At 38.4% G+C, this 24,770-nt stretch overlaps 1 protein-coding gene across 3 annotated transcripts in view; it reads left to right on the forward strand.

The window, feature by feature from the left end:
• Positions 1-24,770, forward strand: part of ADCYAP1R1 (ADCYAP receptor type I) — a 146,579-nt gene that overhangs the window by 82,219 nt on the left and 39,590 nt on the right. For all 3 annotated transcript variants that reach the window (XM_082045139.1, XM_082045140.1, XM_082045141.1), the window contains exons 4-6: positions 8,873-8,980; positions 23,511-23,546; positions 24,194-24,235. In XM_082045139.1, the coding sequence (XP_081901265.1) occupies positions 8,873-8,980; positions 23,511-23,546; positions 24,194-24,235 (186 nt within the window). The remainder of the gene's footprint in view (positions 1-8,872; positions 8,981-23,510; positions 23,547-24,193; positions 24,236-24,770) is intronic.

Here is a 24,770-nt window from a genome sequence, read left to right on the forward strand (position 1 = left end):
GAGCTGAGGGGAGACCTTCAGATCTCTGAACTGCCTGAAAGGAGCTTGGAGCATGGAGGGGGTTGGTCTCTTCTCCCAAGTAGCAAGTGATAGGATGAGAGGAAACAGCCTCAAGGATATTAGATATTGGGAAAAAAGTTCTTCCCAGAACGGGCTGTCTGGCATTGGAACAGGCTGCCCAGGGCAGTGGTGGAGTCACCATCCCTGGAGGGGTTTAAAAGGTGTTTAAATGAGGTTCTTAGGGACATGGTTTAGTGCTAGATTCAGGTTATGGTTGGACTTGATGATCCTGTGGGTTTCTTCCAACCAAAAAGATTCTATCATTCTATGATCTCTTCACCTCCTAAGAAGGAAGGGAAGTGAGTCACAATGGTGTGATGGTGGAGTAGGACAATGTCAGTTATTTCGGCTGCCTCCTGCAATAAAAAGTGGGGGGTACCAGCTGTTCCAGGCCAGGCTGCCTCCAGCACTACCCCATGATCTCACATAACCCATGTCCTAGTGATGCCTCATTATCTGCAGCTGGTGAGCTTGGCACTGGCTCATGTTCTGGCAGCTTGTTAGTGTCATTCTGTCCTCCAGCAGTGCTGGCATAAAATCTCCCAGGTTTTTTTTTTTTTTTTGCTAATTTCATAGTGTCTCTCTGCCTCCAGAGCAGCAAAGTGATGACTTGCTCGTAGATGAATAACCAATCTTTTTTTTTATTATATTTAAACAAAGTTTTTAAAAAACCCGCACCTCTCCATTTCACAGATTATTGGCTTTTTACTCTTCTGTGCTATTAGACAAAGAAATGTTCCAAAGATGTTGCCAAACTGAAGTTGCCCTTTAAAACTCTCCAAAGCTTATCTAATGCCAACTGGTTGGCAGCACTTAAAGGATTCTGGAGATCTTCTTGGATGAGGTTTTCTTGGCAGGTAACAATGCAAGAACAGCAATAAGTGTAGCTTAGAATAAATATCCTGCAATTGTAAAGAATCAAAAAGCTTTAAATGAAGAAAAAATGTTTACACCTCTCTAATTATAGATAGCAGCTCCATTTAAAAGCTGATATGTGTAGAATATTCAAGAAAAATCACAATAATTTAGTATTAACATTTATTTTTGAGGTGTGTTTCATGCGAGATATAGACAAGAACCAATCACCCTCTTGAGGAGAATAGTTCTAACGGCTGAATTTTTCCACAAATGAGATCTTCATTATCTTTTCAGCTCTGAGACAGATTATTGTCAAATGGTGACTTTTGTATGTATTTGTATCTATTTTTCCTCCCCACCAAAATAATAAGAATAATAATAGAGTTCTAATTTATAATTCGTGTGACTCATTCATAAGGTGGTCAGAAGGTGAACCAATGTGCTGGAGTGATGCAGAACATACAAACCAGGTGAAATCCTCTTGTTGAACTCTGATAAAAAAAGACTGGCTCTCCATTCTAAAATATACCATTTATGTTTGACAAAGGCAAAGCACATGCACTTAATATTTTGAAAGCTAAACCCTGCTATCTTCAGCTCATCTTCTTCTACTGTAGTGCTGTTCCAATAAAAGAAAAAAACCTCTCTGTTTCTTTCACTTTAGTTTTTAATATGATGTAGGATTAACTTAGTTGAGATATTTCACTTCTTATCTACTAAGTTCTTCCAATATACTCTTTCATAAATTAGGCTGATATTTCTTTGAAAACAGTGCTGCACTTAGTATGCCTTAAATCTCTGAAAAAGTAATCTCATAAGACGACTCACTTTACTGATAATGACGTACCAGTAGAAAATGTTATCATCATTTATATCATTATAATTACATAAACCACAGATTCTAAATAGTCACAATACACTATTGAATAACTTTACACCACTGGCAGCAGTTATCCAGAAAAAAGTAATGGGAAATATTAAGGTGGCTCAGCTGCTGGTAAGCTTGACCACAGTTTATTTTGCTTTACATACAGCCCTATCTGAGTCACTTGGAGTGTACATGTAGAATTCTTCTGCTCTAATTCCAGTTGTTTTAAGCCTAAGATTCAGGTTGCTCTTAGTGCCTTTTCTAATCAGTGGAAGAAAATATACACCTCCAGAGGATAATTTATCTTGGAAACCTCCTAGAAGTGCCCTCTGGAGGCTTCTGGTTTTCTTCTTGTATTGTAAAAGAAATGCAGAAGAACTTAGTTCAGAGTTACATATATACTGTTAAAGCGAATGAATATCATGTTAGACAATGCAAGATGCATCTTGGATAGAGGAAAACATTATTAGTTTAATAGCTGGTTCAGATCACGTATGCTGAAAGAACACATACACTTTGTCCAAGTAATTCCAAAATCTCTTAGGAGCAGAACTAGGAAGGAAAACAAATTTTCTTTTTCTCTGATCAGCTTTCCTTTGTACTCAATCTTTCATGCCTGCTTTCTACATAAGACATTTTAAGGAAGGAATGACTTCTTTTTTTTTTTTTTCTTGTGCATGATCAAGTATTCTCTTTTCTAACACAGAATATTTTCCTTTACTGTTTTTTTTTCTTCCCTTTTGTAACTTAGGAATTTCAGTTGTTTCTTCTTTTCACTTTCTCATGGCCTGGATTTTCAGAAGAGACTACTGAATCTGACAGTGTTTTAAGTTTGCCTCCCAACTTGAAACAACTACAGAATGACTATTTTGGTAATAGGAGCTTCTACAAGATATCTTTACTTTGAAATGGCAATTACTTTTGGAAATCTAGGCCCCATACCCAGGCCTTGCTTAAGCCTTTATTTATTTCTGTATTTACTTAGATTTATGAAAGAACAGAGAGCACCTATCTCATATTCTCCATCTCTCTGAAAGGCTTTATATGTAGTATGCCCTTTAAAAGTTATTGTACATCGCATAATTCAGTTTAATATGCTGGCTTGTAACATTACATTTCCTTTGATATTACTCTCCTGAAGGCAATATGACCTTGAAGGTGATATTTTAAGCTAATAAACGAGGAGAGAAACTGAAAATCAAATTGAATGTTGCAAGTCAAAAGCATGGATTCCCATCTCAAGCCTTTATTTTTATACATTAAAAAACCAGAAGTATAACATTTATGTATTTACATTTATTATTTCCCAAAGAAACAAATTTTATGCAAATTCTTGTCCATTCCCTTTTGTCTGTGTATGGATCCATCAATCCCTTTGGCCCTTGTTCTGCCATTCCTCTTTTTACTCCTCCCCTTAACCCAATAATTTGTAGTCCACTGAATAAAGTCAGCAACTTTTGACAGGGGTACAGTAGTCTCAAAGCTGCAATTTCCTATATTTTTTGTGAAAATGGTGGTGTGCTGAGTACAATAAAGATGTCACGATAATTCTTTTCATGGAGAAGGGGACAGGTAGGACTTACCCCCTTTGTGAAGAGGACTGAGTAAGTGAGCAGTCATGTAGTACACAGGGTATTGTCACGCAAAACAAATCTCTGCTTTTGCACTTTCTCAAACCAAGAAGTTAGCAGTGATGAAAAGAAGGCATGTTGCACGAGGTACAGAATAAAGAGATGGTAGGATGTTGTGGATACAGTTAAGAGCATTTAAATATAGTGAATGTAAATCAGGGTATTGCAGTAGAGGCACCATGAGGAAATAGGACACAAATCTATAGAAAAAGAACTATTTGTACATAATCCTGGTGACATAGTGACTCTGTCGGTGGAAGATAACAGGTTCTATCCTCAGTGGATTTAAACTGAGGTCCCTTCTTTGAACTTGGTGAACTTCAACTATGGGGCTGCCTAAAATCTGGTTTTATGTCCAGCCACTATCAAAACTAAGACTCTGAAGGCAGACCTAGGCAGAGGAGAAAAAGAAGATAAGGGATGCTAAGCAATTTCAGAAGAACTCTTTATCACTGCTCTTCTGCCAGCATGGTTTACATTGGGTTTTTAAATTTTTCTTCTTGATGCTTGTCCAGACATTTCAGGCAAGAAGGGAGACTTTCGGCTGCCAGGAGTATCAGGTTAGGGAGAGAGTGTTTTGCTCCTGCAGGCTTAATTTAAAGTGAAGGACAGGAACAAGGCTTGTGCGAACCTCCATGAAGGGAGGATGTCTAGAATGGTTTTAGTGCTAGGTATAATTTTAAACTTGCATCAGAAGATTCTGCAATGATAAATATCCATAGTTTCCTCCTTATTACAAAATTTGACCTTTCTCTGAAAAAGCTGTTCTTTTTCAGTTGCTGCCAGGTCATATATATCCTTAGGTATATGAAACACACCTCTCAGCTTCAACAATATTGAATTTAAGCTTAGGTATCATGGGCTTCATATGAAATTTGTATAAAGTCCATATTGTAGATTCAGCTGAAACCAAGACTCATTTTTTTGAAGTACATTTCACAAAAACAGTGAAAGGTGGATCCTGCCACAGGGAGTCTGCAGTCTGAACATGAGTTTTATTGCACTTCTATAGAAGAAGCTTGAGGCAGAGATGTAAGGATTGATCATGTGCTGTGATTTTCCTGTGGTTTGAATTGCTCAGGACCTGCACAGCTGTGCTGGCACCATTCATAGCCGGCAGTAACATGTTCCAGTCCTCAGCTGGACTCCTTCACTCAGGATCAGAAAGTGGTTGAAGGAGTCTTCATAGCTACAGGTCACCTCAACTCTTCATGTCTGCTCCAAAAAACCACATAGATCCTATGGGGAACATAAGATTCAGCCATTGAATAGGCAGCTGTCTAGGCTAAGCTGAGTCTTAGCTTCGTTCTAATGAGGGAAGTCACCATCACCTTAAAATGGGATCATCCCTATCTAGAAAGTGGCTCTTCATGAACTGCAGAGGCAATTTTGCTTATCTGAATGCAGTGAAAGGGTAAGTCTTGGCCATCTGAAGAAAAAAAAGTAATAATACAATACTTTAATGATTACTTTGTGTTTCCTCAAAAGTCAGTGATGAGGGATACAGGCTCCCAAAGGATCATCCATCCCATCATGTTGTCCCTAAAACAGGGTTCCTTACCCGGTGTGCATACAAATGAGCCAAATTTAGCATCCAGAGACAAGATGCTGTTTTATTATAGAGTTGCACAAGTCTGGATGCTGGAATAAAGCCAGCATGTCAGCCAGAGAAGTAAAAGACATTATACACAAAATCTTATCACTACGTTCACACCCTAAAGAGGCAATTGGTTACATATTTGCATATTGCATTACACAATCTTTTTAGCATATAATGAGCAACATTCAGCTTAAGGACACTTTATCTAAATGTCTTGAGGTATGTGTCAAAGCAAGATTCGATTAATTGTGCAGGCAAAATGTCTACAGCTGCAAGGTCACTAGTCTCTGTAGTTCGTGATCAAGTGTTTTGCAAGTCAATCTTTGCTATATGAGCAGACTGACCTAGAACTGAAACGATATACATCTCTAGGTTGGCAATTGCAGACAAGGATTCATTCTTCTAAGTGATGACAACAATCAGAGAGGATGTGACTAGCTGAATAAGATGCAGCGCTCTTCTGCCCATATTACAAACAGTGTGTAAGTAGTTACTCAAGATCAAATGCCAAGATTTACATCACTTACGTTAACTGAGATAAATCCTAAAAAGTTTACCAAACATTGAATTCAGTCTGCAGGTTGCAGTGTGGACACGGGAAGGGAGGCCAGAGTTTTGTGCCCTGTTTTCAAGACCATCCATTAGCAAGACAACCACTTTTCACTCTGTTCAGCATGCAGCCTGATTCTTTAAGACTGTCTGCTGTTGTTACCAATTTCTAACATGCTAAGAACCAGGAAAATTTGTCCGCTTCAAGCTGTAACTTGCTACTTGCTGTGTCTGAGATACGTCTTTCAAAGTTGCCTTGGACATCCCTGCATGGCAAAGGAGATCGAGTGCCAGTGCCAGAGGAGAACCCCGCTGTGCAGTTTCACACTCAAGTCACATTGATTTCCGTGGGCAGATTTCACCCAGCAGGAGTTGCTGGCTGTATCACGGTTTACAAATGTAAGGGAATTGTGCACACTGGCTTTTATTACATTTAAAATATTGTCATCCTTTTCTTTACTCTTCTAAATGTTTCTGTGTTTTGTTTTGGTTTGTGTGTTTTTTTTTTTTTTTTTTTCTTCCTTTTGTTTTGTGTTTTTGTTATTGGTTGGTTGATTTGTTTGTTTTGTTTTCCCAAATATGTTTTTTCCGGGCACAACCAGGCAAAATTCTCATTGATAGTGAATGATTTGCATCCTCCATCACTCCCCTGTTTTAGTGCCTAAGGCAACTTACTTGACTTTCTGCTTCTCTATCCCTCTCTTCTAACATCAGCACATCAGTGCTTTCTAGCACAACAGACATATAATGTCTTTTTAAATGGGGCTGTTTTTTCACTATGCATAGCATTACCACAAAAATAACCACCTGATATAACAGAATTTCATATACAGTGCTATAAAACTTTTTTTTGCATGTCTATGCTTTCTTTTCTGCAGTATGAAGGCTTTCTTGCATTTCTCTAGGTTGGTTTGCAGCATTTATTGCTATCCCAGTGTTTGGAAGACAACTGGCGTTGAAATAGTAGTAAGAAATAAGAAATGTTTCCCTGTTCCTATCAAACCCATGTAATTTAAGCAAGAGAGGCCAGCAGGTGGTTCTCAGAAGATCTCATTAGTCACTTTGTCTCTAACACCTCTTGTAAGCAAATGTCTCATTACTATGGATATTTACATATCCTTTACTTTTGTATAGAGTGACATACATTGGTGCACTATAAACTTATTATTATATGCCTTCATATTTCCATGGTAAATACAGTTACTATGGTGTCGAGAGACACAAGCTATCAAAGACAATACAATCCAGTATGTCTTAATGTGATCTTGATTTCCATCTTTAGTATACTGATTGTATCATGAAATTTTTAAAGCTCCAGGGTTGAGACTTTTGGAGATATTCTAGTGAATCACAGTACTCACACAATGAGATCCTCATCTGGCAAAAGAAATGACCTGGGGTAGGAGTAGAAGAAAGAGAGAGGAGAGGAAAATGTAAAGGATTCCCTGTTTTCAACTCCTGAGATGATTTCATGAGCATTTTTACTGTAGAATTTTTTTCTGGTGCGTCTGGCAAAAGATAAAGGATTTTAGCTAATAGGATCAGGATTTTATATGTTTATTAATTTATATTATACAATCTGATGCTACATCCTTTAATTTGAAAAAAAAATTATCAACTGCTTATCATATTCTTATCATATGCCATCATTACAACATCATAACAGTGTTGTTTGAGATTGACTGGATTCTTCAAACACTGTACCACTCAAAACTATCCTGTCCACCTCACATGGTAGTATCTGGCTTATTTTTTGTGAGAGAACATACGTTTTGATTCCCTGGTGATGGAAAAAATACACCAAGTCCAGTCCTGTGAACATACATTCTCTACTGATGGAAATTTGCTACTATCACAAAAGTTGATAAAGTCCACACTGTTTTTACAAGTCGATCACCCAAAACTCATTATATTGTACTTCTGCCAGGCTGAAAGTGTGACACTTTGAAGTATTATCTGCTTTTACTGAAGATCTTATTTTTCTTGGTGCATAGCCACAGAAAGAGAGCTTATCAACAGAAAACCACTTGGAAAATCATGGGGCTTGGGGCTTTTAACAGCTGATAAGATTATGTGCTCAATCTCAACATCAAATGCAAATAAGTAGCAGAGTTATTTAGATTAAGTTTTTCTTTCTTTTCCTGCTGAGGTAGAAGATGATCACCATTTGAGATTCCTTTGCCAAGTCATTTTTTTTTTTTTTTTATATATTAGTAGGAATCTGAGGGAATATTCTGGTATTTTCTGTACACTGGATAAGTCTTCTAGGTTTCTGACCTAGTAAGATGGTGGTCTACAGAATTACAGGAGGAACCATGCAGATATAAGTGGTTCTTGAAAGCCAGTCAGAAAGAAGCAGGGGATAGGTTCCTTTATTATATTTCTATAACACACAGAGCCAGATTTGTTTTCAATATCCTAAGAAAAGACACCTCTTATCCACAACCCCATCACCTCCTCCTCCTGCATGGTTATAAGAGGAAGTGGGTTCTTTACCGCTCAGATCTTTAATTCAAAGCTTGTTACCTGAAGCCTAATCTCTGAACTGTTGTTAAAGACCTAATTATGTCTTTAGTTAATGCAAGAAATCCCCATTTCTACAAACATTCAAGACCAGGCTGGATGAGGCTCTGAGTAACCTGGTCTAGTTGAAGATGTCGCTGCTTATTGCAGGGGCGTTGAAATAGGTGACTTTTAAAGGTCCCTTCCAACCCAAACTATTCTATGATTCTAAGAAGTCATTAGAGGTCAAAATTATCCTTTGGATGTTGTGAGTTTATATTCTCTAGACCAAAGACTGCAGTAAAGACAGTGAATTATATTATGACAGTTCTTTACTGATGCAGGACATTTGTCGTTCCAATTTCAGATTCCAAAATGTACCAGTACCTGACCTTTGACAAGGATTAGAGGCAAGAAAAATTTATAGAATTTAAATCAAAGATGCCTAAAGGTTTAACTCGGCAATACTGGAGAGCAGTTAAGTGATACTGAAAGATAGATGGTGGTACATTTCATGCTTAAGGGAAAATTTGTTTCTGGTGTATGTTTGAGTGATTTAACTGGGGCTGATCAATGTCATCTTCTGCCAGGGTAGAGTCTGGTCATTATTATGCCATGCAACTACCTGTTTTATGCTATTCCTAGTAATGAAAATTATTTTATTCCAAGGAAAGCTTATCAGAAAATTATTCAAAAAAAGTACATTTTTATGGATAGAGGAGCCAACTATAAAGTGCAATAACAATGTGAAGAAAGGAATGGATTTCCACTATTACTGTATTTATCCCTTCTTCTCTCCTATAGGTTGCCCAGGAATGTGGGATAATATTACATGCTGGAAACCTGCAAGCGTGGGTGAAATCGTCTTTGTCAAGTGTCCTGCACTGTTCAGATTTATCATCTCTGAAGACGGTAAAGTATTTTCACTTTGTTGTTTGCCTCTTTGGTAAAGCTGCATATCCAGCATGAGTATAAAACCTCCCTTAGGTACTTGGTGTGAAGCAAATTCATAAACTCTACAGTGGTGTGGAGTTGAGCTTCAATTTGAAAAAAAAAGAATACAGTAGGAAGCCAGGATGCATAGATATGTGTATGTATACAGAGGTGAGAGGGAATGTGTGAAAAAAAGCCTTCACAGACTATACAACACGAAAACTTCACCAACGTTAATTGCTAAAGGGAATGTTCTGCCCTTGGGTCTCTGCTGAAATCAGTGAGACCTCAAACTGTGCTTGGGTCTTGGATAATTAATAATCACAATTCAAACCTGGTTTAGAATATAACTAAAATTCAGACTAGTTTCTTCTTATGTATAAGGAGAACATAGGCATGAGATGATCAGCTATTAGGAGCTCCCATGCTGGGAGTCCAGGGAAGAGTCAGTGGGAACCAAAGACTCCTGGAGAGATGCAGAAGGTCTATCATGTTTTTTTTGTGGTCTGTAGATCTGAAACATCACCATCCTACTGCCCCTTGCAGCTGGTACAAGCGACCAAGCAAATAAATGAAAGATCAGAGATTTGGGCTGTTTCTGCTTCCAGCATGTGTTGCTGCCTGACAGAGTTGTCTCTTGTCTTGCAAAACATACTGAAGATGGTCAGCGGGCTGGTGCATTTTCTCTTTTCTCTCTTTCCTCTACCACTTTAAGCCTGGAAAAACAGTCCCATGCACTCACCGTACTTGGTAACCAAACCCTATGAGATCCCAGCTTCAATCCCTATACAACTCAGCCACTGCTCCCAAATGTATTACTATTAAAAGAAGAACCTATCTTAATAGCGGTAATACTAACTATTTGACCTAGTTATTAGTATTGCCTTGTGCTTTTTAATGGGAAGACCCTCTGTGCAAGCTACTGTTTGCGTGATGCCAAAACCTCCTTTTCCTTTCTCAGTTTTCTTTAATCTTTGAAATGCATGAAAATTTGAGAATGAATGTGTGGAGAGGAGAAAAAACTATTAAGTTGTTCACAGCAGATAAATAGCTTGATTAGATGGTCTCTTGAAGTCCCTTTTTTTTTTTAGTTTTCATGATTCTGTGAAATTATCTTCCCAGCTGAATGACTAAACTGAGATTAAGTCCACCCATCAATGTTAGCTAATAAGAAGACTTTGCTGGTAACTAACATAGTTTTCTCCATCTCCTCCCAGTGCCCATCTAGGCTGCTTCAGATCACTTCATCAGTACTCTCCTTTAAAGAACAAGTTCATCATTTTCCCCCAGAATCCTTTTCCTCAAAGATTATTTTACCAATAAATTATTCACAGTCTTGAATCCAAAATCCACCCTCCCTGTGTTGCCACACACAGAACACAATTTGTGGGAGATAGTAAGTGTTTCATACACAGCTCCAGGACCACTAAATCCTCACCTTTAAATGCATCCATTTGAACTCAACCAGACACTGAAGCAAGTGCCAACACTCTTGTGAAATGGAAAGATATTTAAGGGTCATATTTACCTCATCTAAATTTACCCATATGAAATCTGAATGTTTTCCCTGTACAAGTCCTGTGGACTCCATCTGTAGTCAGTGAAAAGAAAGAGACCCACAGAAGACAATTTATATTATTCCAAGCATTATGAGGTTAATTGTACCTAGGAGATACCTCTCTTTATTCAGCAAGTACCAGGTGCACCTAATTTTTGAAAGGGAAAAGATAAGTAACTCTTTAAATTATCAGGTATAAATAAATAATTACTACTATAATTCTATGTGCTTTAATCATAGCCAATAAAATTAAACATAATCTTTACTGCTGTAATATTGGTTCAGTACTCAGTGGGTACAGTGGCACTTACTGAGGCATTCACGTTTAGTGATAAAAGAAAAAACCAATACTCCAGCATCCTCTGGGGTTTGTATCTCGCATGGGTAAGGAAATAATCTTCCCTTTTTCTGGTGTGTGTTTTTTCTTTGTTTTCTTTCTTTGTTTGTTTGTTTTCAGTTTTCCATGATTTTGTAATCAATTTTTGCTGATTACTTGTCATTCAGCCTGTCAAGCCAATTCTGGTCATCCTTTGCTCAGGATATACACTCACCCAGAAGTTTTCATGATCCAGTTTTCAGCGATGCTTTCAGCCTTCAGGCAAAATACTTTTATGTTATTTATTGCGCAGCAGCAGATGGATGATATACTGTTATTTTCTGATATATTATAACTGCAGGCAGCCTGCTGCTTAATACAGCACTTGTCTAGATTTCCACTAGGACCCCTCCTTTTCTGTGGCTTGTAATCTACACCCCCTACATACCCTCTAGCTATGATGTGCTAACACATGGTAACATAATATAGCACTTTTCTCTCTCTCTCTCTGCCTGTTTTGGATTCAATTCTCAGGATATTTCTAGTTTGATACTATGGAGAGTGGTGCTGTGTACACCTACAGCACAAGAAATCTCCCTCACTGCCAACCTGTCCACACACCTTTGCCATGGATACTTTAGCTATTCTTTATATCAAGAGTGTCTCTGATGCTTCTATTTATATCCCACACAAATACAATGTCTTTTCGCTTTCACTGATGAAATTTCTTTTCCATGGTGTTATCATTTCTGAAGTAATTAAGGCTAAGGGGGCCCTTGAGAAATCATGTAACCCATCTCCCTACTCAAACACAAGGTTAGCTCAATACAATCTATTCTAGCACTTAACTAATCTGTTACTGGTTAATGGGAAATATTATTTGTTTAGTGAAGAGAAAATATCCATTTTAGTAAAAACAAAAACAAACCAAAAGCTCTACTGTAGCTGGAGCTATATAAAATAAAGGCCAAGAATAATATTTTTAAATTGTCTGTCTAGGATTCCATAGAATCCTAGAATCATTTTTCTTGGAACAGACCCTCGAGATCACCAAGTTCAACCATTAATGAAACTCTGGCACTAAACCATGTCCCTGAGAATCTCATCTATGTGTCTTGTAAACCCCTCTGGGGATGGTGACTCCACCATTGCCTTGGGCAGCCCATTCCAATGCCTGACAGCCCTTTGGGGAAGAAATTGTTCCCAGGATCCAACCTCAACCTTCCCTGGCGCAACTTGGGGCTGTTTCCTCTCATCCTGATGGTTGTTACTTGGGAGCAGAGCCTGACCCCACCCTGGCTCCAAGCTCCTTTCAGGCAGCTCAGAGATCAGAAGGTCTCCCCTCAGCTCCAGTTCTCCAGCTGAACCCCCCAGGTCCCTCAGCCGCTCCCATCACACTTGTGCTCCAGACCCTTCCCCAGCTCCGTTCCCTTCTCTCAACTCGCTCCTGCACCTCAAGGGCTTTGTTGTCATGAGGGACCCATTTCCAGATTTGTTTCCATACTGCACTTCACATCTGACCTGTAGCAGGGTGACGATGTGACCTAAGGGAGGAGCAGTCAGTCCAATGTAAACATATGTCCCACTTGCTTGATTTCCTTACAGGATCACTAACAAAAGTGACAGCTGTTACCTCTTGTAGTGCTGGGTGTGAGGGCTTTTTGGGCATCTGTTCAGTAGGAACAAAACCAAGATTCATAGTTCATTAGATAAACAAACAAACATTTAATCTGGAGTAGTTTGAAATCTCTACAGATCTGGCTGGATTTGCACTGGTGACCCCAAGGTGGAAATATCTACATCCATAATCACTCTCCTGAGTCAATCAGCATGAGTTTTTCACTATCATTGCTGCTAATTTTAATTAGCCAAGTATATTTGCTTCAATGAGGGCTTAATGAAAAAGTCACATTTTATGATGGTTCCTTAAATAAAGGGTTATTAGATAAGTAAAATGTTTCTAAGACAAGGCTAATCACATTTTATAGATTGTTATAGTGTCCTCTGCCTGTTGCTATGTTCCTAGAATATATAACTAGGCTAGGCACTGACAGTGATATTTAATTATAGCAAAGTTTTTATATGGCCATAAATAATTTTTACAAACAGTAGCAATAACTTGAAATTTTACTTTAAAATGTTTATCCTACAAAGTACTGAAGCACCTGCAGGTACAGCTGTTTGTATAACAACAGGGAAATCATACAATTGGGAAGTGTTAATCTTAAAGAAGGGGTAGAATTTAACTTTGGATAACTAAGTTATATGTGGGTGTCTGTACTAATCACATGAATTTCTGGTTCAGTAAATGGAAAGCAGTGGGTACTTGTAGAAGATGCTTCCTCTGACCTGTCTCAAATGCGTATCTTGAGATGAATTAAGTCAGTGGAAGGGACTGTCTGATTTCCAAATGCAGTAAAATGAGAGAGAAAAAATAAAAAAGAATCTACAAAATAAAAATTAACCAACTAAACTGTCACCTGAAGAGATGTTTTGTTGAAAAAAGATCTATGAATTTAGCTAAAAATATCAGCTCTTGCTGTTTTTAAATTGCAAATATGCTGTAACATTCACTGCAATTAATCTGAAGAGTAACATTTGAACTGCTGTCAACATCAGACAGAAAGCCTGATGTTAAATCCTATGCATTGTGGGTTTTTGACCCTTCCTTGGAAAATTTCATTTCACCTCTCTACTCCTCCAAATCACCAGGATATTTTATTACCTTTTAGATGCAGACTGTGAACAAGAAAGTCATTCTTAAAATCTCTCCCTGTTAAAAACAAATATTCACTCCCAAGTCTTTTCTAATCTGGCAGGTTAAGGATTTACAGTGATTTTCCTTCTGAAGTGTTCCTAAATATTAATTTATTTTCCACTTCAACATTCATTTCTTTGATTGATATCCATCAATTCACAATTTTATTTTCATTGGGAGCTATAACTTCCATGCTGCCACTGTTGTATATTATGCTTTCTCCAGTCCCTTCCCAGTACCAGCTCCAGAGACAGCCAATCTAGAATGGGGTATATTTAAAGCATTCCAAGGTATCCTGGAAAAGGAAGAGAAAAATAAAGTGTGTCAAGCTGTGATGTTGCCTTTCAGTATGACATACCCAAACCTAGAGATGGCTGAAAATTTTCTCTGTTTTGTTATTTTTCCCTTATTTTTATATGTATATATTTTTTTTCCCAGAGGTGATATTGACCAGCAGTGGAAATCTACAGAAGCCAAGTCTGTGCTTTTCTGTCTTTGCCCTGCACACCAGAGATATTCTGGAACCTATAAAGCCACATTACTCAAATGGATTATTGAAAGAAACCCAATAGCCAGAGCAGAAATGAGCATATTTTTAGAACTTTGATTTGCCATAGAAACTAATACAAGTGACAATAGGCAGTTTCCGAGCATTGCCATATGCTCTACATTGAGAAAATGCTTTCATTCACAAATCCAAATAATAAGTAGGACTAGCTCTTACTGAATCTTCCAGCAATTCAGAATTTTATCTAGAGTTCAGTCTAGGACACTACCTGCTACACCCAAAAGAACAGTATTACAAAGCGTGGTTTGCTATGTTAGAGAAAATGTACAGAATTTTTACCAAACACGTGAAACACATGCTATGTTGAGACCACGATTAAGGGGTCCTAAACAAAATCCAGTAGAATAAAGAAGGTATCCAGGTATTATAGAGTTTAAGAGGGAATTATATCCTGTTCTCATACTTTTGAAGTGAAGTATTTGACTTGCTGCTACTCTGAAATTAAGTTATTTCAGTGTCCAGTCAACAAGCTTGATTGTTCATGAGAACAAGAAATTAAAAGTAGCCTATTACTGATACCACTAAACACTGGGAGACACTCAAGGGCTTTGTCGCAAGAACACTAAACTCCATTTATACTGCACTAGAGATATCATGGGTGGACAACAGGGTTTACGATTGCAGGGTTAATTGGATTTGGGAAGCCATCTGTGACTTCTTTCTCCTGTCTGACTTTATATGTTGTTCTTAATCAAACAGAACAGGATGACAAGAGACGAGTTAATGAGAAGGGAAATGATACTACGTGTTCATATACAGAAAGCCCTTCTGTGTAATTTTTGGGGACATAGCCCTGGTAAAGTCTTTAAGTGCTGACTACATACCACTGTGAAAATGCTATGTAACTCCCAAACTGGATGAAAAGACAATACAAGTAATTGTCTTCCCAAGGTAAAAGTTGTTGAAAATATTTGCAAGTTACAGTTTCTAATAGTTTGGGTTATATATTGATATTTTTTGGTAAAGACAGGAACAAAAGGTGACTGCTAAAGATCGGGGGACTTCTAAATAACAAAATGTATCTAGAAGATTCTTCACTTATTTTCAAGTGAAGTAGAAGATGCAGGATTTCTTTGCTACTAGCTGAAATTGAGGTCGGCATTGCAGCAGGCTGAAACTGGAAATTACATTTGCCTGTCAAAGAGACAAGGCAAAAGATCAATGCAAAGGTCTAGATTTCTATTCAAGCATATCACCCCTGACGGATATTTCAACATCCTGCATGAAAATGAGGGGAAAAAAAGTCCCCAAAAGCAAGGAGTAGTCTGTGAAAACCCGACATGATCCATCCCATAGCATTTCCATCATGGGAGTACTAATGATCCATCAGAGCTTAATCAGTCTTTGAAGCAATCAGGAATCTGTGTATACCTTAGTTTCATCCTTCACTTTATATGAGATTCTACATAACATTCAGAAACATCTTCAATGCAAGGATATCTGTTGTTTTAATACATTTACCAGCTAAAGATTTTGGAGAACTTTCAAAGCTGTCTGCAGATTGCATATATGTTATTGTTGCTTGGTCTTCAGCAAGTCCTAGAAAAAATAGTGACATAAAGAAGGAGTACAAGAGACCTACTGAGTGTCTAAGTTACAAATAATAAGTCTTGCCAATAACCAAGATGATAGTGCTTACTAGATAACAAGTCATTTCCTGCTTTTTTTCATCCCCAGGCAGTAAAACTGTGGGATTACTTCAGCTTTTCCAAAGCGAGGGAAACAGGCTATAGTTAAGCACGCTTCCCTGCTCACGGCATCACAAATTCTATCTGCAATGCAGAGGGAAATGGGAGGAAAATACTGCTATCAAAGAATACTAGCTCTATCTACATTTCCAACAAGTAGTTAAGGCCTCATTGATATTTTTTTTACAGGAAAAGGACGTATTATGGTCTTTCCCACCAAATTATGGGGACATAAGACTCAGTGCTTCTGATACTCAAACATACGATGTGACCAAGAGCATTTCAGTTCAAGATCAAGTCCTTGGTCCTTTGCAAGGTGCCATCCTGCAGTGGCCAGGGTAAAGCCATAACAGAGCTCAAGACCTTTGTCACTATGATCTGAAACCTAATTTGGTCTTGGAAAAAAATAATAAATAAATATCTTCTGGGAAGCATGGAAGGGTGAAACATGCTGAGAGCTGCTGGGTAGTTTGGAGAACACTTGGACAGCAAAAGGTAGCACTTTGAAGTATCACTCTAGGTGCAACATTGGCAGATGCTTCAACCTTTACTAGCAGCCTTTGCCCTATACTTGTTTCTCCTCTTCACTCAAATAACTGAAAAAGTAGTTCCAGTTGACTGCAAGATTTTAGGTGTGGTGGGCAAACATTCATTCTCACCTTTAAGCAAGTGATTTAATATGCTTTCTTCTCTGAGACTTATGTCTCAGATAATCTCCATTGGACAACGTTTCTTATTTTCTGTTTCTTGTTTGAAAAACATTTGCTTTTCTCTGAAATACCACCCATGCCCTCTTTGGAGCTAGGAGACCCTTCAATAGTATTTGCATTGATCTTGCACTCTGATAGATGCTCCTATGAGAGCCAGCCTCATAGGAAGGATACACTTAATGTTTAGATGATGTCTTGCAGTTGCTATGGTGACCTCAGTCTGCTGCTAGTTTCATATCCTTTGATAAGAAAGAGGAAGAGAAGAAGAAAATCATAATCTCCCTTATGTGTTATTGATCATATCTCTGCATCAGTCCTGCTTCAGCCAGCCTTATATGCTCTGGCCTTTATGTTCTCCATATGAGACCTCCTTGGTATTCTCCCGTGACTTCCAGGCATGATTCACTGGATCTTCTTGTCTCTATGTCATTAAACCATGTGCCGTGAAATCATTACGGGATATAGGAAGGAAGGACTTGTTTATCAATTCCATCACTGCCTTTACTGCAATGTTTTGCACGAACCACTGGGTAACAAGAAGTTGCAGAAAACAGTTCACCTGATCCTATGGTAGATGTATAAAAAAAATCACCCTCCTGAAGTACCAGTTTCTTTACCATTTATGGGAGGAGACTTAAAAAACAGATCAACTTATCTTTGAGTGAGCAAATTGGACGGGATAAATTTGCCCCACACGATCAGTTCCTTAGATGTTCTTAGGGACCAGTTCTTACTCGAACATCCAAATATGAACCAGGCTTCCCAATCATACCCTTAATTTCCCTCTGCCTTAGTTTTCCTGTTTTCTAAATACGGTGAACAATACCAATTATTTTTGTGCTGTCTTTTATGCAAGCACTATGCTCACAAATCCCTTTGATGAGGCAAATGTCAATATATAGTAAATGCTAAGTGAGCCAATGACTTTCATTCTGTAGTTTAAAGTATTGCCTATGGGGCATGAGGCTGGAGAGACCAAAACCCCTGGAAGGAGTGGAGGGAAGCACTTACGTTAAGGAAAGGTATGGGAACCTGTAAGACCATGTGCTCTCGAACTTTGCCTGGCTGCCACTTTCTATAAATCCTGTTAATTAGATTGTAAAGACCTAGCAGCTGATTCTGAATCACTTTTTTTTCCCCAAAAAAAGCGCAGTAATGAAGGAACTGGGATGGCTGGATAGTGTGCACATGAGATCGTGTGTGCCAACATGTCACGGAGGCACCTCAGAAATCAATTTAGGCAGACGACAAGCTCTAAACAGAATGAGGATCCTCAGTGTGCATGCACCCACTCACAAAAACAAGAAGCCTCTTTCACTCAAGGGTACTCAGAAGAAATAATCACTTGCCCAGGGTGAGCAAGGGCTCACTCAAGAATAAATCACTCCCCAAGGAGAAGGTGAGGGCAGTCAATCCTGGGAAGTCTCCTTAGCTGGCACCCCTGATCTGAGCCAAGGGGTCTGTTCACAGTCCCACTGCTCTGAGAAGACCACTCCAAGGGGGTCTTCAGCAGGGGCCCTGTTTTATAGCCTGGTTGGATCTGGCTGTCATCATTAGGAACATGGTCCAGAAGCTTCTCTGGGACTGGGCACCTCCTTGGCTGAGGACCCTGTCTGTTGACCAATAGTTCCACCCCTCCTGCCTTCCCAGTCAGGAAAGGTGAATGTGAGGAGTCACCATGCCCTGAGGTGGGGAGATGTGATGGTTGGCACCAACCATGGTGCATACATAAGGACAGGGACAGTGGGACACAAAAGGTGCTGAAGAGCCATCAACTGCCTCATTGCAAGCTCCAGATCTCATCAGGGGTTGTGCAACCACCACAGAAGATACAGGAGTGGGCAGAGGGCATAAGGAGCAGCGGGCAGAACGTGCAAGCGGTGTCTGTGTGAGATGCTCAGAGAGCCCTCAGAAGAGCTGCTGAGCAAACTGCTGTTCCCGACTGCGGCTTTGCCAGCCGGCTGAACAGATTGCAGCAATAGGAAAGGGAGCAAAAAGGCAAAGCATGGTGGATGCTGCGGAGCCAGGCGTGAGAGCTCGCTGATTTATTTCATCTTTATAAATTAAATGTTAAGCTTCTATTCAGTGCTATATGAAACAGGAAAAAAAATCAAATTCCTGCCTAACCAGCTCATTATCCACATAGCTGGACAGCATGATAATAAGTGATCATAGGAAATCTTTTCTATAACCTCTCTCTGCCCCAGCTTCTGCACTTTCTGAAGGAAGAAAATTAACGTGCAATAAAAACAGTTTGAGCTTTGCACGTTGATCTCAAAGCTGTTGAAATCCAACCTTTGGGGGGATTACCTATGTGAACCAGTCCTCCAACCCATAATACTGAAATGGGAACAATAAGAATAAGAGAAGGGTGTGGGCAAGCCGTTTCAGGCCAGAATAGTTCTGGAACCCTTTCAATTCTCTCTCCTGCCACTAATGTGGGACAAATGCTGGAACAAAAGGGTTAAATGCAAGTTGTGCTCAGATAAACAAATCTATGGGAGATAAAGCGGTTGCCATGCCAGCTGACACCGAAGGCAGCCAGCTCAAGTTTGGCACGAAGGGGATGATCTAAAAGGCGGCACTGAGCTCCGAGGCTCGTGGTGCTCAGGCTGTTTCTTGGCTTTGGCTTTACTAGTCCTGTTCACTTTATATCAGAAGCAACAATTGCTTGCATCAAATTTCTCATGTTTTGGAGGACGACAACGAGGTACTTATGTTTTCTGGGACTCACCAAATGAAAACCAATGAAGAAAGTCTGATAAATGTGCAAGAAAAGGGCATGAAATATCTGGGTCTCTGCCACTAACTCCATGGGGAGACACTGGCAAGTCCTTTGACTTTTTTTTCCCCTTCGCTTTCACTTCTCTGTGTAGAAAACAGAAATAAGGAATATTTTATGTATTTGGTTTCTCTGCTTGGTCTTTGGAAATGACCTTTCAGAGTTCTAATGGGTCTTCTGTAAGGTCTCTAAGTAGTACTACAAATAACATCTAATTAATAATGACAGTTAAAACACGAATGGAATATTTGCTTTATATCCCAAAGAGTGACACATATTCAGTCTGGTAAAACTGTGAATAACAATATTTACCAATATACTGGGTAAATCATCCTTTGTCAAGTATAACATTAGCTTCCTTGGGAGTTTGTAGACTGACATGAGCAATTATTGATTTAAAAATGTTGTTCTAAGACACTGTTTAACAGCTGCTGTTGGATCCATCTTTCCATACTTTGGACTGAGCTGCTATTTAACTATATGTGAGGAGCACAAGTGTCAATGTAATACATGACTGTAACCCTTGAATTAAAATCCTGAAAAATCAGTTTCCAATGAAAATGCAGATGAAAAGCATATTTTAATTGCGCCTTATTTCTGGGAGAGTAGTGTATTTCATCCAGCCTGTTGCATAATCATGTTGATCGGCTTTTTCTGCTTCATCAGTGAAGTCCAAAGCACCAATTCCTCATTTTTTATGTCCTAAGAATAAGGCAATGAGAGGACATGTGTGAAGGCCCTTGCAGTGACGTGCCCTATAGTTTTGTCCATTACATCACTGACACCAGAGTAAGTTTGCTGAGGTTTGTCTAGAGTCAGAGAGGCACTCAGGTAAAAACCAACCAACCAACCAACCAACCAACCAACCAACCAACCAACCAACCAACCAACCAACCAACCAACCAACCACAGCTCCACAAAAATACAGTTTCAGAGTAGTACTCTGAAAAATGAGGAGGATGGCTCTACGTCTGGACTTCCTACAACCCCAGCTCAAATACAAGCTCAGGTCTTGCCCCTATACATATAGACGTGCTAAATGTTAAGCACAGAAATAATCCAGATTAACTCCATTGCACTCTCATACATGTGAGCAAACATAGCCATTGGCACAGTTATCCATCACGTAAACATCCATATTCTGGTGCAGGATGTATAAACATATGGTGTCAGAAGATGGGCAGTAGCAGAATGCAGGAATTTAAAGCCAGATGGTGGCTGTATGTTCCCTCATTATGTGCTTTTTATATATGTGTGTGTGTGTGTGTGTATATATATATATATATATATAAACACACACACAAATATTATTGTATATTTATCTATGTTATCCCAACATTCATCAGCTGAACTTTGACTTCTAGTTGTAATTCAGGGCATAATGTTCAGTGGAAATCTAATTGACTTTCAGTAGCTTATTAGTGAAAATTAGGTTGATAGATCAAGCCTAAAAGCCTGTATAGTAAAACACTGTACTGGAACTTTCTTCAGTACATTATCAAGGTCTCAGATGTAGAAAAATATGTTAATAAATCCACATTTGCTCTTATAGCAGTCAGAAAATTAACATTATTGAAAATGTGAATCCGTTCATAATGTCCAAACAGTTAAAATGCAATAATAATATGGGTATATATATCAAAAAAAAAATAAGAAACCTATTTTTTAACAAACTTACATTAGTATAAATTTTCAACTGTTATTAATGATGTAATGAAATTCAAAATGAACTAAAATCTAGTATTTTAACACCAGTGTAACCAACTACCACCCATACTATGAGTGAAATAACATCAATTTTTATTTCTTCCCTTTTATATTATAGGAGTGAAACAGCAAAAAATTAAAGCATTTCCATTTAAAAAAAGACATTTAGGCTGGCTATTAGAAAGCAATTCTTTGCAGAGAGAGTGGTCAGGATTGGAATGGCTGCCCAGGGAGGTGCTGGACTCACCGTCCCTGGAGGTTTTTAAACTGAGATTGGACATGGCACTTAGTGCCGTGATCTAGTCAATGGACTGGAGTTGGACCAAGGGTTGGACTCGATGATCTCTGAGGTCTTTTCCAACCCAGTCGATTCTGTGATTCTGTGATTTTTCTGATCAACCAGTGTAACGTGCCAGGGTTCCAGGCACATCAGGCTTCACTCTACTTCATATTGACCTGGTTTCCTCCAACAAGTATTCTAGAAAGTTTGCAATATCACATTTCAGGATTTAAGCCACACTGTACAACTGATAAACTAAAACTGGATTTTTATGAGTCAAAAGGTTTTTTTGGAAGTTTTTTTGCGTCATCTTCTTACTCTGCTTCTGTGGGTCAGGCTATTGAGTGAGGCAACCTCATTTAAGGAACCAGTTCCATTGTGAGCTACTGAATTGGGTGGCAGCAGGCTGGGAAAGACACTATAGAAGACAGTGATCGAGGAACAGTGGCTTGTTCCTTGATCTTCTGCCATGTGAAAATCCATACAGCATGTCCCAAAGCTGGTATTCTGAATTCAGATTTTAGCAACATGGGTATCCATATTTGAGCTATATCACTGTTAATAAACCCAGGTTTTGGTAGGCTTAGGAGGGAAACAGGTTTGTCCAAATATATTTTTCAGAGGCATCCCTGTTATTCTGTCAAGAATCTGGAGGACAGCCATAGCGCATCTGATAATTTAGTCTTATGGAGCAGGTTGAAGGATCTTTGCTAGAAAATGTTTGCTCAGAGCATTGGTTCCTTCCCTTCAGAATTAGTACACCCACCCAACATTTGCAAATATCCAATAATTCTCATATGTGAAATCTTGAAAGCAGCTGGAGTTGGGCAGAAAAGCCAGGAGACCAAGGGTGTTCTCATTGTGGTTTTCAGGATGAACCCTTTGGAGTAACTAGTGGGTTGAATGTGTAGGTTTGATAATGAATACACAGTACAGCCTACCTGAAGCTTCATCTTAGTTTTCTAGTCTCCCACCACCATCTTCACACTAAATCCTCTGTTTTCTACCTTAGAAGTTTAAAAAAAAAAAAAAAACACATCTGATTTTTTTTAGAGGAGAGAAAAATCAGTATATTTAAAATTATGACATGATAAGGAATTTAAAAAAGTATAAAATGCATTTTATGCTCTGCTGAAAAGATTCTCTTTACTATTTTGTTTCGTTAGGTTTTGTTTTTCTGCTTTCCCATAGGATCAAATCAACCTTTGTTTGGGTTTCACTTTTAATAAAAAAACCTCTCATACAAATCGGCGAATGGCTTTTCCAACCCCTTGTTAAGACTGACCATATGCTCATGGCTGTTAAAGAAGAACAACCTGAAGCCCTGTGGTTACTCCAGGGGATTACAGAACTAAGCTAATCTAAACATTTAACCTGCCATAGCGGTCAATGAAATGTTGGAAACATTTTTTTCTGTGGTGGGCAGAGCTATTTGCGGACAGATTTTCAGGTTTCTGTCTGTGCATGATGCAGCAGCACCACTCGGTGGCTTAAGACATCTCCTCATTACACATCCCCCAACACAGAGCTTGAGCCAAAATCCACTGAGGATTTGGAAAACCCTGCCTTCAGTGCAATTTGGGTTAAGTATTTAATAGGGTGGATGCGAGAACGGTTTGAGATAATCCCAACAATTTATTTTGGAAAGACAAAAGAAAGGAAAAGGAAAAATTTTAACACAAGCCCAAACATTTATGATTTTCCATAGTAAATTCTGTATTTTTGGTATACAATTCAGCATGTATTTTGACACAATATTTTGAAAATGTGTGGGTCTTTATTATTTCAGAACTTTCCTCCCCCCGCCCCCCAAAAAAAAGTAAAAAAAACCTAAACAAAATAAAACAAAAGCAACAACAATCAACAACAATCAAAACCACAAAAAAGCTCCCTCATCTCTTTTTCATATCCCTCCTAAAGTCTGATGAAACTCCATGATAACCGGAGATTTAACAATGCAATGCAATCAACCATCTTCTGAAAAGCACTTTTCACCCGTGAATATACAGTACTGATCTTGAAAACAAGATTTAAACAAAGTTTTCTTGCGGTTCTTCTCTGGTCACTGCTACATCCACTCCTCTTATGGGAAGCAAGCTGTTATCAAGATCAAATTAATTATTTTTATTCTTCTAATTTCAGGTTGGGAAGTGGATAACTTGGGGCAAACCCATGCAGGTAAGAAACGGTTGTGTTCACTACTTCTTATGTACTTCTGTTCTCAAAAATTGTATGTAGAGTACCTGATGATATCAACTGAAAAGCTGTTTGTGTATCAATCATTATGATAATGAATACATGTCGTTCATTATAACACTGTGATAAAAAGTGAAAATACAAATCTGTTAAGTTTCCAGGCCTCAATGTGATCTAACCTAAAACCACAAAATCAAACTGTCTTACATAAAAACAATGTTATTGCTTTTTGCATTGATAGATGGAAATAATTTTTCATTAATTCAGTGAAAAATGACCATACTTAAATATCTATGGAATATAAATGTAGATTTCTAATGAGATAATAACTGACTTTTATATTTTTACAATAAAATTGATCCTAATTCAATTGTATGTGGTTTTTAACTATGTGCTTGCTGCTTGCAGTAGCAATTTATTAATTTTATATGTCCAACTTTGATTTAAACTCACAAGTAAAACTGTGTTTACTTCCTGAAAAGATAGACTCAGGTATTTTTTGCCTTTGGGCCTGATCCAAACAAATCAAAATCAATTGGATTCTATTCACTGATTTCCGCAGAGACCAGTTTGGGTCTTAATAGAAAACACAGTCAAAACAATTTCATACCAAATTTCCACTTTTATAGGTGATTATGACCTGCTGGAAAGCACAGCCCAGTCTCCCCTAGGTAAGAAACAAAACCATGGAATATTTCTCTTTTCATTTTAGCTCTGTTAAAAAGGAAGCTCCAAGCTTTTTCTCCTGCCATTTAGGTATTATTTTCTAATCAGTTCTAATTATGGTGACACATTTGCTGGTGCATTACTTTTAGCACTGTTATGAAAATTTATTCCTCCGCTATTGAGAATTGCAATCTAGTAAGTGTGTTGTTATAAATTATATCTACCTGCTTACCAGTAATTACTAAATGGCGTTAAGGGAAGTCAACACCATGATTCAGTGGTTATTTTCCACAGAAAACCGGGGATGAATGTGCAAGAGTAATTTACCAAAATTTACCAAGTAATGCAATGTTCTTAAATGAATGCTGTGATTAAGTAGATATATTCTTCCGCATGGATGGCAAAAAGATCCTCTAAAAATAAGGTCACTGCTGGTGTTATGAGCTACTTGAATAAACTGCTCTAAGAATGTGAAGCAGCACAACCTTTATTTAAAAAAAATAAATAAATAAAGTAGACATTTCCATCAATTTTGGTGAA

Source organism: Streptopelia decaocto, assembly GCF_964273445.1.
Source record: "Streptopelia decaocto genome assembly, chromosome: 2".
NCBI lineage: Eukaryota > Metazoa > Chordata > Aves > Columbiformes > Columbidae > Streptopelia > Streptopelia decaocto.